We start from the raw sequence: 15526 nt of genomic DNA on the forward strand, positions 1-15526 counted from the left end.
ATCTCACACTTAATGGGCTAATAACTAAATTTCACTTCATTAAAATAGTCAATGACCAGCTCAAATTTTAACACATCTAATATAAGTTCAAATTCATTCCCATTGCTAGTTTTCCTTTTCCCAGGTAGCTGGGAAGATGGCACACATTCAGACTGAGTGAGCCTACCAAAAACGGCCAACCACCTTTCAAAATAAGAGGGTCCTGCTTGGAGAAGTTGGAAGGAGACGCTCTGTGATACTACAAAAACATCAGTCTGGGCTTCAAGATGCCCAAGGAGGCCACTGAGGGCATCTCTATCTACCAGAAATGCCCCTTCACTAGTAATGTCTCCATCTGAGGGTGGATTCCGTCTGGTGTGGTGACCAAGAGGAAGATGCAGAGGACCACCATCATCACTGAGACTACCTCCACTACATCCAAAAGTACAACTGCTTTGAGAAACGCCACAGGAACATGTCTGTGCACCTGTCCCCCTGCTTCAGGGATGTCCAGATGAGTGACATTGTCACAGTGGGCGAGTGCTGGCCCCTGAGCAAGACTGTGAGCTTCAATGTGCTCAAAGCCATGAACGCCACTGGCCCCAACAAGCAATTCCAGAAGTTCTGAGATTAGTTAGACATCTGCCCATACTACTGAAGAAAATAGTTATTTTCCCAGTTAAAAAAAAAAAAAATCATTCCAATTGCCAGAAACGGAATCATTTTCTGAGAAATTTAAGATTTGAAGCGTACACAAATTCACAGTATTTTTTCCATGTGGAATGATATATATTCTACCTAAGTCACTCAGTGAAATATTTTGGTTAGAAAAAGCTTTAAAAGCATGACATTCATATAACAGATGCAAAATCATTTTCATGCACAAGAAAAATTCTTTTAAGACTTATATAAATGCAAACATTATTCTAGTTGAGGGTTTTGTGTCATCTGTCAGAGCAGAGGGGTTCCTTGGGCTACTCAATTTGTGGGTATTTCAGCATGCTTCAGGTATTTCCCACCCTTGTTAATCAAGTCTGCTCCCACTAAATCAGAGAATGAGACAGCCTCAATATGGTTAATTCTTGATCTTCAATAAAAACATGGTGCACGGTAACAACTGACTATCTTTGACTCATATTATTCCCCACTTGAAAACTCCATCTCATTCCCCCACAGAAGACAATATGGCCTTCAGAGATACCAAGGAAAGAAATTTCTCACTCAGTTTCAGGTATAGAGATAGAGGGAAGGGAAAGTAAATTCCATCACACCAGCTGACCTTTGACCTCCGTTTCCTTACCTAATTATTACGAGCCCATACCATGTTCAATTCTCTGACTACCCAGAGTGAATTCTCACAATAAAAACAACATACTTTCAACTTTCAGGAAAAACTGATATTTTAGAACGTTGCATAATTAACAGTTAGTCTTTGTCATAATTTTCCTACTATGCCCTGTCCCACTCTCACATAAATCTGAAAAAGAGCAAGTTCAGTATTAATCCCTATACAACATATTCTCTCTCTATTTCATTTTGCCTAATTTTCTTTTTTAACTTTACCTTCCCAGAAGTTCCACCTTTGTAATTACTAGAGAAAATTCCTCTGGGCCTTCAGGAAGACCATCATCAAGTATTTCAATGTGCACACTTTTCGCCATCTCCCCTGCTTCGAAGAGGAGCTCCCCCGCCGCAGGGATAAAATCCAAGCCTGCCTCTGCTGTCCCACTCACGGTCTCATACCAGAGTCTCACAGGGCCAAATGATCCACCTGAACGGATGACTGTGATGTTCACCTATGCAAGAAGCAGTTTTTATCTGATTTGGATGTTTAATCTATCAACTCATACTTAATTTTTATGGTTTCTAACTAAAGATTCTATGTTTACCAGGGTTATGTTTATGTAGAAATCTATAAAATTTTATAAAGTATATGTTAAAATAATGATATTAGTAGCAAATTAATCAATTTGTGAAAACTCTGGAATATGAACAAGGAAATCGAAACACTTTTTAAAGATCACTCACAATATATCTTGCTACATGAAGTCTTAGTATTTAAATTAAAGCTTCACCCAGCTTTGCAAAAAAAGATCACTCACAAAATAAAAACCAAAAATGGTATTCAGGATTTTAAGCATTTTACACTGTACCCTTTGGGCTTCTTCCGACACTCGAAGTTGCTCCTGTGAAAAGGAAAATTGGCCGTAGGGAAAGTCACTGGCCACCAGGGTGATGCTGGCAGTGCTGCGGGGTCCACTCAGGGCACCCCCCTCACTGATTGCAGTAAGCTGAAACTCATAGGAGCTCTTCTCCTCAGGAATGTCATCATTCAAAGCCTACAGAAGGACAAAAAGAGCCATCAACGGTAGGATCTATACCATTTAAAGAAAAATATCTATCATGTCCACAACAACAACAAACTCAGGGGTGCCAACCACCTCCGACAACCCCCCACACCCCCCACACACATACAAGGGGCATAATGGAAGCCAGTCATATTGATACCTGTATTATTACAACTGCTGCAGACTGTCCATCTCGCATCGTCAGTTTTCCTGATATTTCAGCAAATTCTCCCACAGAAGGAGGGAATATCCTCCAGGACACCATGACCTCCCCCCAGATTGCTGGGCCACGAATGAGGCTACAATACACAAATGTATAATCAGTACATTTTTGTTGAAGTAATCTTTCCTAAATATTTTTTGTGTCTTTCAACAACAGTTTTCATTTTTTTTCAAGAACATTATGCATTATATAGCCTTATCGATCAACTATAAACCAAAAAAAAGTTTTATGATTCCAGAATAGTAACACTCAAAGTCCTGACCATATGTAAATTTAATTGACAATAGTGGCAAAACCTACATGTTAAAAGGGGAAGGTTTAAAGGGATTTAAAAGAAAGTATTTATAGACTCTTCATTTAATACACAAGGTGCAAAATATGAATAGCCTAACAGAGTTCTCTAAAAAACAGCACTTCATACATGCAACACTAAAGGAAAACTACCAAAAAGAAAATATTAACTCAAATTCAGATACTTCACTGGCAGTTGTCCCACTCCTCATGAGAAAATTTGTATTAAATAAAATTGCCTATGATCATACAACGTAGTTATACAGTAGTCCCTAAGTTTAGAACACTCAGAATCATAAAATGTTTGATCCAGAGGCTTTTCTAAGGAATGATTCTGTAGCTATGACACAAGCTTACAGAGATGAAGCAACTCTCTTATTTTACATAGTTAGTGACAGAACGGAGCCAAAAGCATCAGCTCTCCTGGCGTTAACTCAAGGTGTTTTTCTCGTCATGGGTTGTGCAAATCATCCAAGAAGCAGTCATGATCTAACGTCAAGAGAGGTCAAGACACAACTGTATGACCAACATGTTTTCGTTGAAGGAACTTTTCCAAAATATTCTTCATGATTTAACTTCAAGACAGGTCAGGATATGGCTTCAATTGTTGCCAAAATTTTTTCTACTTTTCACAGGATGTTACTAATACATAAAATGACAATGCTTGCAAAATATGTATGTAATGAGAACTATGCACTTACGGCATAAAATGCTAATGATTTAAATAAAATTTCAAAATCTCCACCTAAGCAAAAAAAAATCACGAAGCCCTTACCTGATGATAGCAGTACCATTATACTTTCCTGAGGGTTCTCCAATGAGGACATGCCTAGATGATGGAGCTATCCCAACTTCTCCTGATGTTCCCTTAGCTCCCCGAATGATTACTGATGCACTACCTAAGTTGAAGTTGATATATAACATGTATGTAGCAAACACATGTATTCACTTAATATATGTGTGACAAAATTCTCATCACTTCACGTATTCTAATCTTATGTGTTAATTGCCATGACAATCATATAAATTAGGTACTAACATTATCTTCATTTTACCAATGAAATTATTTAAGCATACTGAGGCACCCAAGACATTGAGGCTAATAACTTGCCCAAGATCATATTTCAATGAAAGGGGTCAGGAGAAAGTGGGCAATAATTCCACTATTGCTCCCATGATAAGTGAGTACTCTTCTACCATTTGCATTAATTCACTTCTGCAATAACAATTCTGCATGCAGTTCACTGCAACTGGCTATGTGGCAAAAGCAAGAATTCCAGGGTACTTTTTAATTTTCTGACTCCACTATTACTTATAAGCATTTTATAAAAATGTGCCAAATATTAATAGAAAGAAAAACCATACCAAGTAATGTGAGTATTCATATTATAATTTAGCAGTAACTTAAAGAAAATTGTTTCCAGAAGCTCATATTAGGGTTTCATGAAACAAGGGATTGAAATTACCATACTCTCACTTTCTTTGGCAATGGATTAATAAAACCAAGAGTGGTTTGTCATGTCTAAGTATGTCACAGTTTGAAATATATTATGAATTTTTTATATTAATATATGATTCACCCTGAACCACTGGTATATTCCTATTCTTATGTCTAGTTAGTCTGTATGTCATCAATCCTGACATTTAATGGGGTGTTGATAACTGAGTTTATGTAAGATGTATGGAAGAATATGGTACAATCATATGATTCCCTCACAGGTTTGTTGGAAAGTACTCTATATAAAAATGCAAAAAAATAACTACCTTAGGTATGTACAGTGATATTCTCTACAATTTTCACAATCTTTTTGGCCATGGAATTCTGCTTTTTTGGCCACAGACTCTCACATAGGATGGAGTCCTTGATGGTGAAGAAGGGCATGTAACAGTCACTAAGCTATCATATCAAAGTTGCCGGGCCATTTTTTATGGTTATTATTACGTGTACCACAATGCAACCACTTTAGAAACATTAATCCTTTCTCTCCAGATCTAAGAAACAAATTTTCATATGGAACATAGGCAAATGAGAATTACAATGCCTATTTCTGAAATGTCAAAACACTGAAGTAATCACTTTCAGATGAAAATAGACATAGTAGGCTGAAAGAGACGTAATATGCTAGGTTTTAAAATAATATCTTATTGGGGTGCCTGGGTGGCTCAGTCGTTAAGCGTCTGCCATCAGCTCAGGTCATGATCCTAGGGTCCTGGGATCAAGCCCCACATCAGGCTCCTTGCTCAGCAGGGTGCCTGCTTCTCCCTCTCCCTTTGCCTGTCGCTCTGCCTACTTGTGCTCTCTCTCTGTTAAATACATAAATAAATAAATAAATAATCTTAAAAAAATAAAAAATAAATAAAATAAAATAATATTTTACTGTAAAAGTAATATGTGACCATTATAAATATGTGTAGAAAATATAGGTAATTAAAACCCACTATCAACATTTCAAGTAAATAATCCCACACACATTTATAACATGCACATGACAAAAATGGGATAACTTGGAACACGTTATAAAGTCTGCTTTAACACAACAGTTACCCATATAATTAAGTGTTTTTAAGTTTTAATGTAATTAAGGCTTTTTCTGCTATATCCTTTTGAATACTTACATGGTATTCTGTCATATTTAACAGGTCTCCTATTGATAGACCATTTAGGAAGCTTCCATATTTTATTTTATAAACATAACTACAATAAACATCTTTTTAAAAAATCACACAGCTAAGTATTATGAAATCTTTGACATATGACTTTACCAATATCAGGTATCAGAATTTTAGTTTTAAAAATTCTTTGGCTACAGTACAGGTGTGAAATGACATCTTTATGTTTTAGCAAACATTTTAGGAATTATAAAACCTAACTTTGTAACTATTGATTATTTGGTTATATTTTTCTGAGTATCTACTTTTTAAGTTCCAAAAATGTGAATTTCTCTTACCTTTCATTGGAGATATTTCTACCTCATCAATTGATATTAACTGAATGGTGAAATGCCTGTCCTCCTCCAACACGGTATCATGAAGTGTGTGCAATACAATAGTCTTCTGAGACTCTGTCTACATCAAATGAGAGGAATAATAAATTTTCCAGATTGAACCAAATTTTGGGTGTTCTCATTAGTGGAATAATGTTTATGTCCATAAGCATTTTTAAAGTGTGTCCTTTTTGTACCTTAGAATTACGAGCTGCTTCTAGAGCAAATTACTATATAAAAATTAGTTCTGACCATAAATCCCATTTAAATTTTTAATAGGAAAGAAGGGGGGAAATTAACGTAACCTCTAAATTGTCTGAAATTTGACCAGACCTAGTGATCAAATACATGCAAGTGTTACAGAGTAGGTGGAAATGGGATGACACCCAGATGTCCAGCTTGGTTGACTGGTTTTGTCCTCAATCAGGAGAGGAAATGTTGAGAGAAGAATAGTTCTCATGGTGAGATGGAGGCAATGTCTGAATTAAATTTGATTTCAGACATCTAGGTGTGTGTGTGTGTGTATGTGTGAGATTGTCCTCCAAATTGCATATGATTTAAAAAAAATTCCAGATACATATGAATTCATATGAATTCATAAGCAATACTATGGGGAAAAAAACAAACACAAGTTCGAGTAAAACTACAGGAGTCCAGATGCTGACTATACCTCCTCAAAAAGAAGCGTCCCATTCAAGGGCCTGAGATCATCTTTAGCTGTCTCATCCATGGTCCACTGAAGTCGAACAGCTCCTTTTCCTCCTGGGGACCGGACAACTGTCAATGTCACATATGAATCAGGGTCATCAGACAAAAGAGATTCATCAACCATTACCTAAAAGAAAGACAATCCAGTTAAGTGGAAAAGAAAGGAGCAGGAAAAACAATCTTATTACTATTTACAATGACCAACTTTTCAGTTTAGAATTCTGTTCATGGTACAGTCATGTGACAGAAAAAAATGTTTCACCAAACCCTATTTCCTTTTTGTCCTAGACACTCTGCTACTTGGCATTTCCTGGGCTCTCTTGCAATTAGGTAGAGCATGTGACTGAATTCTGGCCAACAGAGCATATGGGAAACAAAGTATGCTCCTCACAGTCTGGCCATCAACTTCCAACAAAACATTTCACATTCCTTTTTCCCATTTGCTGGGTGACTAACGAGGACTCCAGGACCTAGAGAAGGACAGAACCGGAAAAGGAAAGAGTCTGGTACCTGACACACCAGTTGGAGAAGAGGAACCAGGAACACAGATGTAGGACTCTTGCATGAAGAAGAAATAAACTCTTATATATTAAGGAAGCAGGATTTAGGGGTTCTTTGTTAATGGTAGTCAGGCTTACCACATAATAGAGACCACAAGTGCCCTCCTAATTATCTGCACTTGGCCAATAAATCCAAATTTAAAAGAGGTTTTATTAACCTGACATAAACAGAGAAGGAAATTCAATATGTTGATTTACCTGTACCATTTATTTTTTACACATGATCCTTATTAAAAGACTTGGTTCAACTGAATTGCATATACTGACTCTGAAGCAAAGTCCAAACTGAGCCTATAGTATCTGCCTGTTATGTAAATATAAAAATATAACACAATGCTTTCCATTTTTAAGACAGACAGACACTTAAATGTCTAATACAAATTTGCTGGGTTTTTTCATAAGATTTTGTACTGGTACCTAGGGCAGAGATTTAGAGGCAACTAATATTTATTGAGCTTCTATTATATGTCAGTTCTGGCATAATCTCTATCTCAGTTAAGCCTCACAGAAACTCTAAGAAATCTGGGGGCTAGATCTATGCACATTATTTGGAGAAGAGGAGCCTCCTCTGTGCTTCCGATGTTCTGACTTCACATCCAGTAGTATTCATACCACTCCTCAGAGAAGAAAAATAGTAAATAAGAAGCAAACTAAGTGAGAAAGGAAAAACCCACTATAAACTTGTAATCCGTAGATAAGTCCTTTTTGCTTCCATAGATAACATTTGAGTTGAGGTGTCACAAGCAGATTTCTTGAGCCTCTGCTATGGCCAGTACTTTGGTAGACTTACCATATTGCCCAGGGAGCAGCTTATTCGTTTGACAGATTTACACTAACAACCTTTCCTCGATATTCTTCAGTTCTAAATCTAAGATTTCATCAGATAATGCTAACAAAATATTCACTGTATGCACAATACTGTGTATCTCAGATACATGTTAAAAGACAAATTCTGTGTTATCAAGAGCCTTTGACCGTAAGAAACATAGAATATAAAAGAAGGAGCCATAATGGGCTGGGCAACAAGCTGCTCCTGATACTACAATGATTAAAAGTAGCGACAGACACCTACTGAGTGCACAGCTCAGTTATAAGTGCTTTACGTATAGCAACTCATTTCCTCGTCACAAGGCTTATGAGAAATAACACAGGGATTGGGTGGCCTCATCCTTACTTTGGCATTGCAAGACAAATTGGAAATTTGAAGTTATTACAAGAAGGTATCAGTTCCTAGACCAAGAGTGCACTAAAGTTGATGACAGCAGTTCAGATAAAATGAATAAACAAAAATTATTTATGAATAGAAATGTAACTCTTCATTTTCCCTGATAGCAAAGGAAGCTTGTAAACATACAGTCTAATGCCTGAGTCCAAAAGCGTGATCAAGTTAAAAGTAACAATATTAGTTTAAGGTTTTCCCACTGAAGATTTGACTGAAACCCTGAACCTTTTATCTAACCTCAGAAGCTAATAGAGACACATTATAAAAATTAAATTACATATTTATATGTATTAAAATACTTCTTTTCACATATGCAAAGAAAAAAACATTGTTGGAAATACAACAAAATATTAATGATGTCCATATCTCAGGTTAATAATATCATGGATACTTTTTACTCTCTTCTTTATATTAATAGTTTTATGTTTCCCAGACTTTCCATTTTGCTGAACAAACATTCACAGCCACTCTCTTGTGAATCTACCACTCCTTACAAACACTTCTGCTTATTCCTTCCCCAAGAGAGTCTCACTAGGCTATAGCGGAAGTGTGTCCTGTCCCTCTTATGGTTCCCATTCTCTTAGGAAACTGAAATTTCAATAATCAAGTCATTAGGCAATTATTAGTGCTTATTTTAAGTCTGGAGCATCTGGGAAGCCTAGCTCTAATGGGCAAGCTGTAGGTCTAGCCTGGTATCCACAGAACAATAAAGATAATGAGCATTAGAGCAAACTGTTTATTATTTAAAACGATCTATGATGAATTACTGATTCCCTGTAAGTGATCAAATACAGAGAATGGTGACCTGCAGAGCCAGAAAAGTTGTGTATATTAGAATTATCTACATATATTTATGATTATTTCATCTTGGAATTTCCTTTGAAAGATAAAGTCTTAAAAATTACGATAAAAGATCATCATGTATAATTATGATATAGTTTTAACAATTCATTTTATATTTAAGATGTAGAGGTCATTTAGTACTAACCACCAAATCTGGCTGCATAAATGATTTGTTAAGCTTTTTTTCTTCCTCTGCAGTTGAAGTGATAATAATTGGCTTCTCTCTTGCAAGTCTTGGAAGGAGACAGCCAGTGGGAAGTAAGAGGGAAGAAAGAAGAAATACAAATACTTGCGCTGGGGTGACTGTGGTGTTTTGTTCAATGTAAGTCAAGAGAGTACCAGAAGGGTGGGCAAAATAAATTCTGCCCCCCTCACCCCCAGCTAAATGTATCCTAGCATGTAACACTTAGATCCATGACAGAATCTTGCCTTGTGACCAGGATAGGGGTCTGGCAGCAAGGCAGGCTGAGAACAGAACGTATGGACAAAAAGCAGATCTTGGTCTATGTTACCCAATAAAAAATAATTTGTTCCCCCTTGTAAATACCTGATGTAAGAGTACTCATTATTGTCAAACACAGATGAGAGGACCAGCACTTAATTCAATAGCCAACTCTAAGTACTCTTGAGCAGAGAATCGTAAGTGAGGGGTAATAGTTTTTTTAAAAAATGAAAGGCGTCTTTCTTCTAACAATTACAAAAAAATTTAGCCTAGGGGAAGGCACCCTCCTCCCCATATATATAACTTACAGTCTTTTCTTCAAATCCAAATACTCCAAATGGAGAATCATTTTGTGGAATAATAACAGTTAGCACAACATCATCACCAAGCCTGCCACCTCCAGCCACCCTGATTAAGGAAATATTGAATGTCTCCATGAGTTCAAGTTCAGCATCATCAATTATGGTAATTTCTATCATTGCAGTAGCCTACAAAAGAAAGACGGAAGAAAGAAGGAAAAAAGGGAGAGAGAGAAGAAGGGAAGGAGGGAGGGTAAGAGGCAAGGAGGATATAATGTAATAGCAATTTTCGATCATATATAAATAAACTTTTAGCTGACAGAACATAGTACAAAAAAGTATTTTTTGCCCTATTATGTTTAAAATACTATTTTAAAGTTATATATATATATATGATAAAGTATTTCGAAGTCAGGAATTTATAGTCTATTATTTTCAAGATAAAGGAAATTACATATGTAATAAAATATAGTGTTATTTATGTATACAAAAACCAGCAAAGCCTGATTCTTGAACAAAAATATTTAAAATGCCATACAGGCTGTAATAACCATTGCACAAACATAAACCATAGAAATTATCATTGTTTTTGGTAGTTAGAATAAATCCCTTTGGTTTCAAATATCACTCTTATAATGTAAAAGAAAGGTAGGAAGAAAACCCAAATCTGCTGTTCTTTCATGTTTATGATCAGAATGTCATTCATTTGTCTGGTCCATATTAAACAATTTTATAACTTATAAAAGTAAAACTTGGTCCAGCTTGTGATTTCACTATTGGTCATAAAAATATTCCAGTTGTGGGTCGCCTGGTGGCTCAGTCGGTTGAGCTCTGCTTTCAGGTCAGGTCATGATCTCAGTGTCCTGGGATCGAGCTCCACATCAGGCTCCCTGCTCAGTGTGGAGTCAGCTTGTCTTGCTCTTTCTCTGCCCCTCTCCTGCTTGTGCTCGCTCGCATCTCTCTCTCTCTCAATTAAATAAATAAATCTTTAAAAAAATATTCCAGTTGTATCTCCACACTTAAAATCTTTTCTATATCTTGGAGGGAAATTCCAGTATTTTGACAAAGATATTTACCAGAAAATGAAGTTTTTCTACCTAAATCTACCTAAAACCTTTAATAAAAGAGCAAAGTGAGAAATCTGGATTTACACCCAAGGGCAGAAACCTGAACAAAATCAAATGTTGAAATGGAAGCTTATTAAAATGTCTGCACCTCAACTCTGTACTGTAAAAAACAGAATACCTACCCTAGAGAATGTTAACTTTAAGAATGATGATGATCTTAAGACACTGTTAAATAATAGGACTTCAACCTCATACACAAAATAAAATGCTGGTAATATAAGTAAAGGTGGAAGGCTATTTCAATGAAAAATCAATGTATTTGTTTCTACTTTGAGTGTAAAAATCTGTATTTCGCCTCCTTTTAGTAAGAAATGTTTTAAAGTTCTAAATTTGTTAAAAACTCATGATTTCAAATATTAACAACAAAGACCATTTTGTGTAGGAAAGTCTAGATCTATATGTTTATTTTTCAGCAGCAACTAATAAGTTGATACGTACTGTACAAATTTGTCTCGGCAAAATCAGACTTTGTGTGAGTGGATACTGCTATTTGAGGCTATTAACAATTTCATGGTTGTTCACACACTTTTTCCATTTATTGAGTTAAAATTTTATGAAAAGGTTTGTACTTACATATTACAAAATGCTCAATTTGCAAAACATAACTCTTAGAGAATACTTTAGCCCAAATCTAAAACAACGTTTTTCAATTTTTCTAGTTTTAATTATTTTGTCTCTTTTCTATCATTTTAAAAAGTCTTGTTTTTATTATAACAAAAAATTGGGGTTATTAAAAGTAATAAATGTGCACACCTGTAGTGCAAAACCAAGTAAATAAATATCTATACTGATAAGAAATAAATAGATAGGGACGCCTGGGTGGCTCAGTCAGTTAAGCATCTGCCTTTGGCTCAGGTTATGATCCCAGGGTCCTGGGATCGAGTCCAGCATCGGGCTCCTTGCTCAGTGGGGAGTCTGCTTCTCCCTCTGCCTGCCACTCCCCCTGCTTGTGCTCTCCTCTCTCTCCCACTCTCTCACAAATAAATAAATAAAATCTTTTATAAAAAAAAAAGAAATAAATAGAATGTATTAACCTAAAATTCATAAGGAATAGTGAAGTTCACCAGGCACTTTTTAAAATTCATTCTTAGGCACTTCTAAGTCATTTATTATCCTCATTTAACTTCTGCTTAAAATAGAATCAGGTGGGGGACTTCAGAAAAGGGTAAGATTCTTGCCTCTTCATGTTCTCTTCCTATGTCTGTTAATAAATTATAACATGTTAACTCATAATAATTCTGTTTGGCTTGATATACAAAGTATAATACATTTAGCAGTCACTAATGCACATTCATTTGGTGGATATATATAAAATGTTTGAAGTACAACCAAAAATTGCTAATATGTTTGTGATTAGCATACTTGTTTATCTGCAAATTCAAGAATCCCATGAGATGGCTTAAAGTCTTCTAGGCCAGCAGTGTCCACTGTTGCTTTCCAATAAACATTGACAGCCCCAAAGCTTCCAGCCAGCCGGACTACAGGAACTTGAAGAACATTCAGGGGCGGAGGCACCTCATAGGCAGTAATAACTCCACCAATATCCTTTAGGTAAAGAATATAAGTTAAAATACCAGACAAAATTAACTTTTTATATGTCATCACTTTCTAAATTTATTATTTCTTCTTCTATTTCACCCTTTAAAGTAGAAATCAATAATCGGATATAAATATGCATAATAGGTGTTCAGAATTCTTACATTTTTTAAAAGTTTTTAAACTTATTTATTCATTTAAGCAATCTCTACACCCAACATGGGGCTTGAACTCACGACCTTGAGATCAAGAGTCGCATGCTCTTCTGACTGAGCCAGCCAGGCACTTCTAGAACTCTTAGGCTTAAATTTAATGAAAATAAACTTGCTTAATCCTTTGGTCTAACACAAAGAGAACTAAGAATTAGCCTATAAGACAAATTTTAAGACAGGTATTTAATAAATATCTAGAAGCAAAGCCAATTATTTTGCAGAAAATATATGACATTGGCCAAATCAGCAGGTAGAAGCTTCTGTATTACTATAAATATATTAAAGTTTATCTTACTCTGGTAACATGAAACTTAAAAATTCCTCTGGGATCATCATTTTCTTCAATCATTATCTCAACTATTTCTATCCCAGGCCTCTGCACACTTGGCTGTCCTGCAGAGAAGTCAGAATTCACCAGGTACACATCAGTGATGTTGACAATAAATCCTTCCTCCAACTCGGGAGCATTATCCTGGGGTGGGGGGAGAACAGGAGAGAGATTATGTTCTATTTTTAAAAATACACTGAATTTGCTTTGGAAACCTGATACTTTTCAGTGAGAAATAAATGATGGCCCACAGGAATGGGTAGCTCTTTCACACATACAGAAAAGATTCCTTTTTATATTTTAATACATTCCCACTGACAATTTCAGAATCTTAGGAGATATTCAATCTTCTTAGTGAGTTTTTAATTGAAGCCTAATACTCATTAGCAAGTAAAATAATTTTTAAAAACCCATCACACAATTTTGACCATATCCTATCCAATATGTTTTATGTATATAATAGTGCCCCCCAAATTTAGAAGAAATGGTAAATGCTACATACATCTTAAAAATGAAAGCTCTAGACTTATAAATCTAGGCATTATCCAATATTTTAATTAACTTTTTAAAAACTGTTACTTTATTTCTTGATAGGTAACAAAAAATTTCAAAAGTAAAAAGAATACATAGTGAAGAGGAAAAGAAACTTCTATTTTGTCCCGTCCCTTATGTCTTTCCCGAATGTCCTTTCCGGAAGCCACTATCATCTACTATCACTAATACTGCTATTAGTAACGCTAATGTTACTATGCAACATTATTTTAATAACATATATTTGTTTTTAATATTGTTATATACTATTGTAATAGTATTGTAGTTACAATACTCTTGTAATATACACAATATTTAGTTATTATGTAATATTATAAATAACACTATTAACTACTCTCAGTTTCTTGTGAATCATTACAGATACACACTTTTCTCTTTATATACATGAGAGAGCACTAAAACCAGATCTAAACCCTCTGAAAAATAATCTTGGGTTTGAGTAATTGTATCATGACGTGAAAATACTGCCCTATCAAACCAACAATAAAAATAATCAGATTAATTTGGGCATTTTATTCATTCGCTCATTAGTTTAAAACTAACCAACCAAGAAAATAGTGGATCCAGACATATAACTAAATTCCAATTCAATGCTTCAAAGGTCATTCAAACAATATTCCAGTTAGAGTACTCACAATTTTACATTGAAAAGCAATCTTTTCAAAGATTTTTATCTTTAAGAGCATCACATTTTTCTTTTTTTTAAATCACATTTTTATCTTTAAGAGCATTTCCTTTATTTTACATCATATTCATTGCAGCCTAAACTTACCGGCAAAATGGCAACTTTGATGTAAGTTTCTCTTATGTTTTCTTTCATTATTATTATTGTTTCTTGTAGCACATAATCTTCATTCTCAGTAGCTTGATTATCGACGTGCAATAAGAAATTGGGTTTAGCTATCAAATGAATGGCAATGGCCTCAAACAGTCCTTTATTTCGAACAATCGGTAACTGAAGAATGGTGATGTTCTCTGTGAGAAAGACATGCCTCAAGTAAATAAGATTTCTATTTGTAGTCGATACCACCACTTCAGGTGGAATATTCTGCACTATCCTGATGTATACTCCCCCAAGAAGTATTTTGTGCTTTTGTCCCCCTTGTCCCCAAAGTTGTGACAATCATCGTACATTATATCCCAGTTCTAAATCCTCACTTCAGGTTCTCTAATGCACCCTCCTACGTTGCACATGAGCTTTAACAAAAATTGCTGAAAATCTTAAGAAAGTACTTACGTGCAGATTGACAGCTAATTACAAATGCTAAGAAGATTTCAAAAATGAAAAATTATGGGGCGCCTGGGTAGCTCAGTGGGTTAAGCGTCTGACTCTGGGTTTCAGCACAGGTCATTATCTCAGGGTTGTGGGATCAAGCCCCGCATCCGGCTCTGCGCTCAGTACCAGGCTTGTCCCTCTGCCCTTCCCCCCCCCTCAAATAAATACATAAAATCTTTAAAAAAATGAAAAATTAAATACACAAAGTCATCACTTAATAACTTAATCATTAGAAGAAGAATAATTTTGTTCTTATAGTGAGGTGTCTGTCACAAGGATCAAAGTATTTCACAGCATCAATATTTTATTTCATTTTTTAGATTTTTAAAATTAAATTTGCTATATAAATGGACAAAAAAATGCTTGTCAGTCTTCCCCACTGGTCTGTGAGGTTCTAATAACCTAAGACTGTGTCTTTGGTTCCAGAACACACAGCACAATTTGTGGCACTTACTAGGTGCTTCAAAATGTTTGTTGAATTAATAAATGAACATATTTTAAGTCTACTGCTTCTGTTCCCATATATACAGACATATAAAGGCCCAGGTGCATAATTATGTCATTTCTTCCACCAACTATTTAAATGAAAGGTCTTT

At 35.4% G+C, this 15526-nt stretch overlaps 1 protein-coding gene and 1 pseudogene across 1 annotated transcript in view; one reads left to right on the forward strand and one right to left on the reverse strand.

The window, feature by feature from the left end:
* ADGRV1 (adhesion G protein-coupled receptor V1) overlaps window positions 1-15526 on the reverse strand; it is a 506902-nt gene that overhangs the window by 333022 nt on the left and 158354 nt on the right. Inside the window, exons 56-65 of the mRNA XM_078067071.1 lie at window positions 14427-14629; window positions 13070-13246; window positions 12389-12571; window positions 9909-10088; window positions 6496-6660; window positions 5790-5907; window positions 3617-3740; window positions 2488-2626; window positions 2133-2318; window positions 1543-1775 (exon numbers count right to left, since the gene is read on the reverse strand). Coding sequence (XP_077923197.1) covers window positions 1543-1775; window positions 2133-2318; window positions 2488-2626; window positions 3617-3740; window positions 5790-5907; window positions 6496-6660; window positions 9909-10088; window positions 12389-12571; window positions 13070-13246; window positions 14427-14629 — 1708 coding nt within the window. The remainder of the gene's footprint in view (window positions 1-1542; window positions 1776-2132; window positions 2319-2487; window positions 2627-3616; window positions 3741-5789; window positions 5908-6495; window positions 6661-9908; window positions 10089-12388; window positions 12572-13069; window positions 13247-14426; window positions 14630-15526) is intronic.
* LOC118521936 (small ribosomal subunit protein uS17 pseudogene) lies at window positions 137-607 on the forward strand (annotated as a pseudogene).

This window comes from Halichoerus grypus, chromosome 2, assembly GCF_964656455.1.
Source record: "Halichoerus grypus chromosome 2, mHalGry1.hap1.1, whole genome shotgun sequence".
Taxonomy (NCBI): domain Eukaryota; kingdom Metazoa; phylum Chordata; class Mammalia; order Carnivora; family Phocidae; genus Halichoerus; species Halichoerus grypus.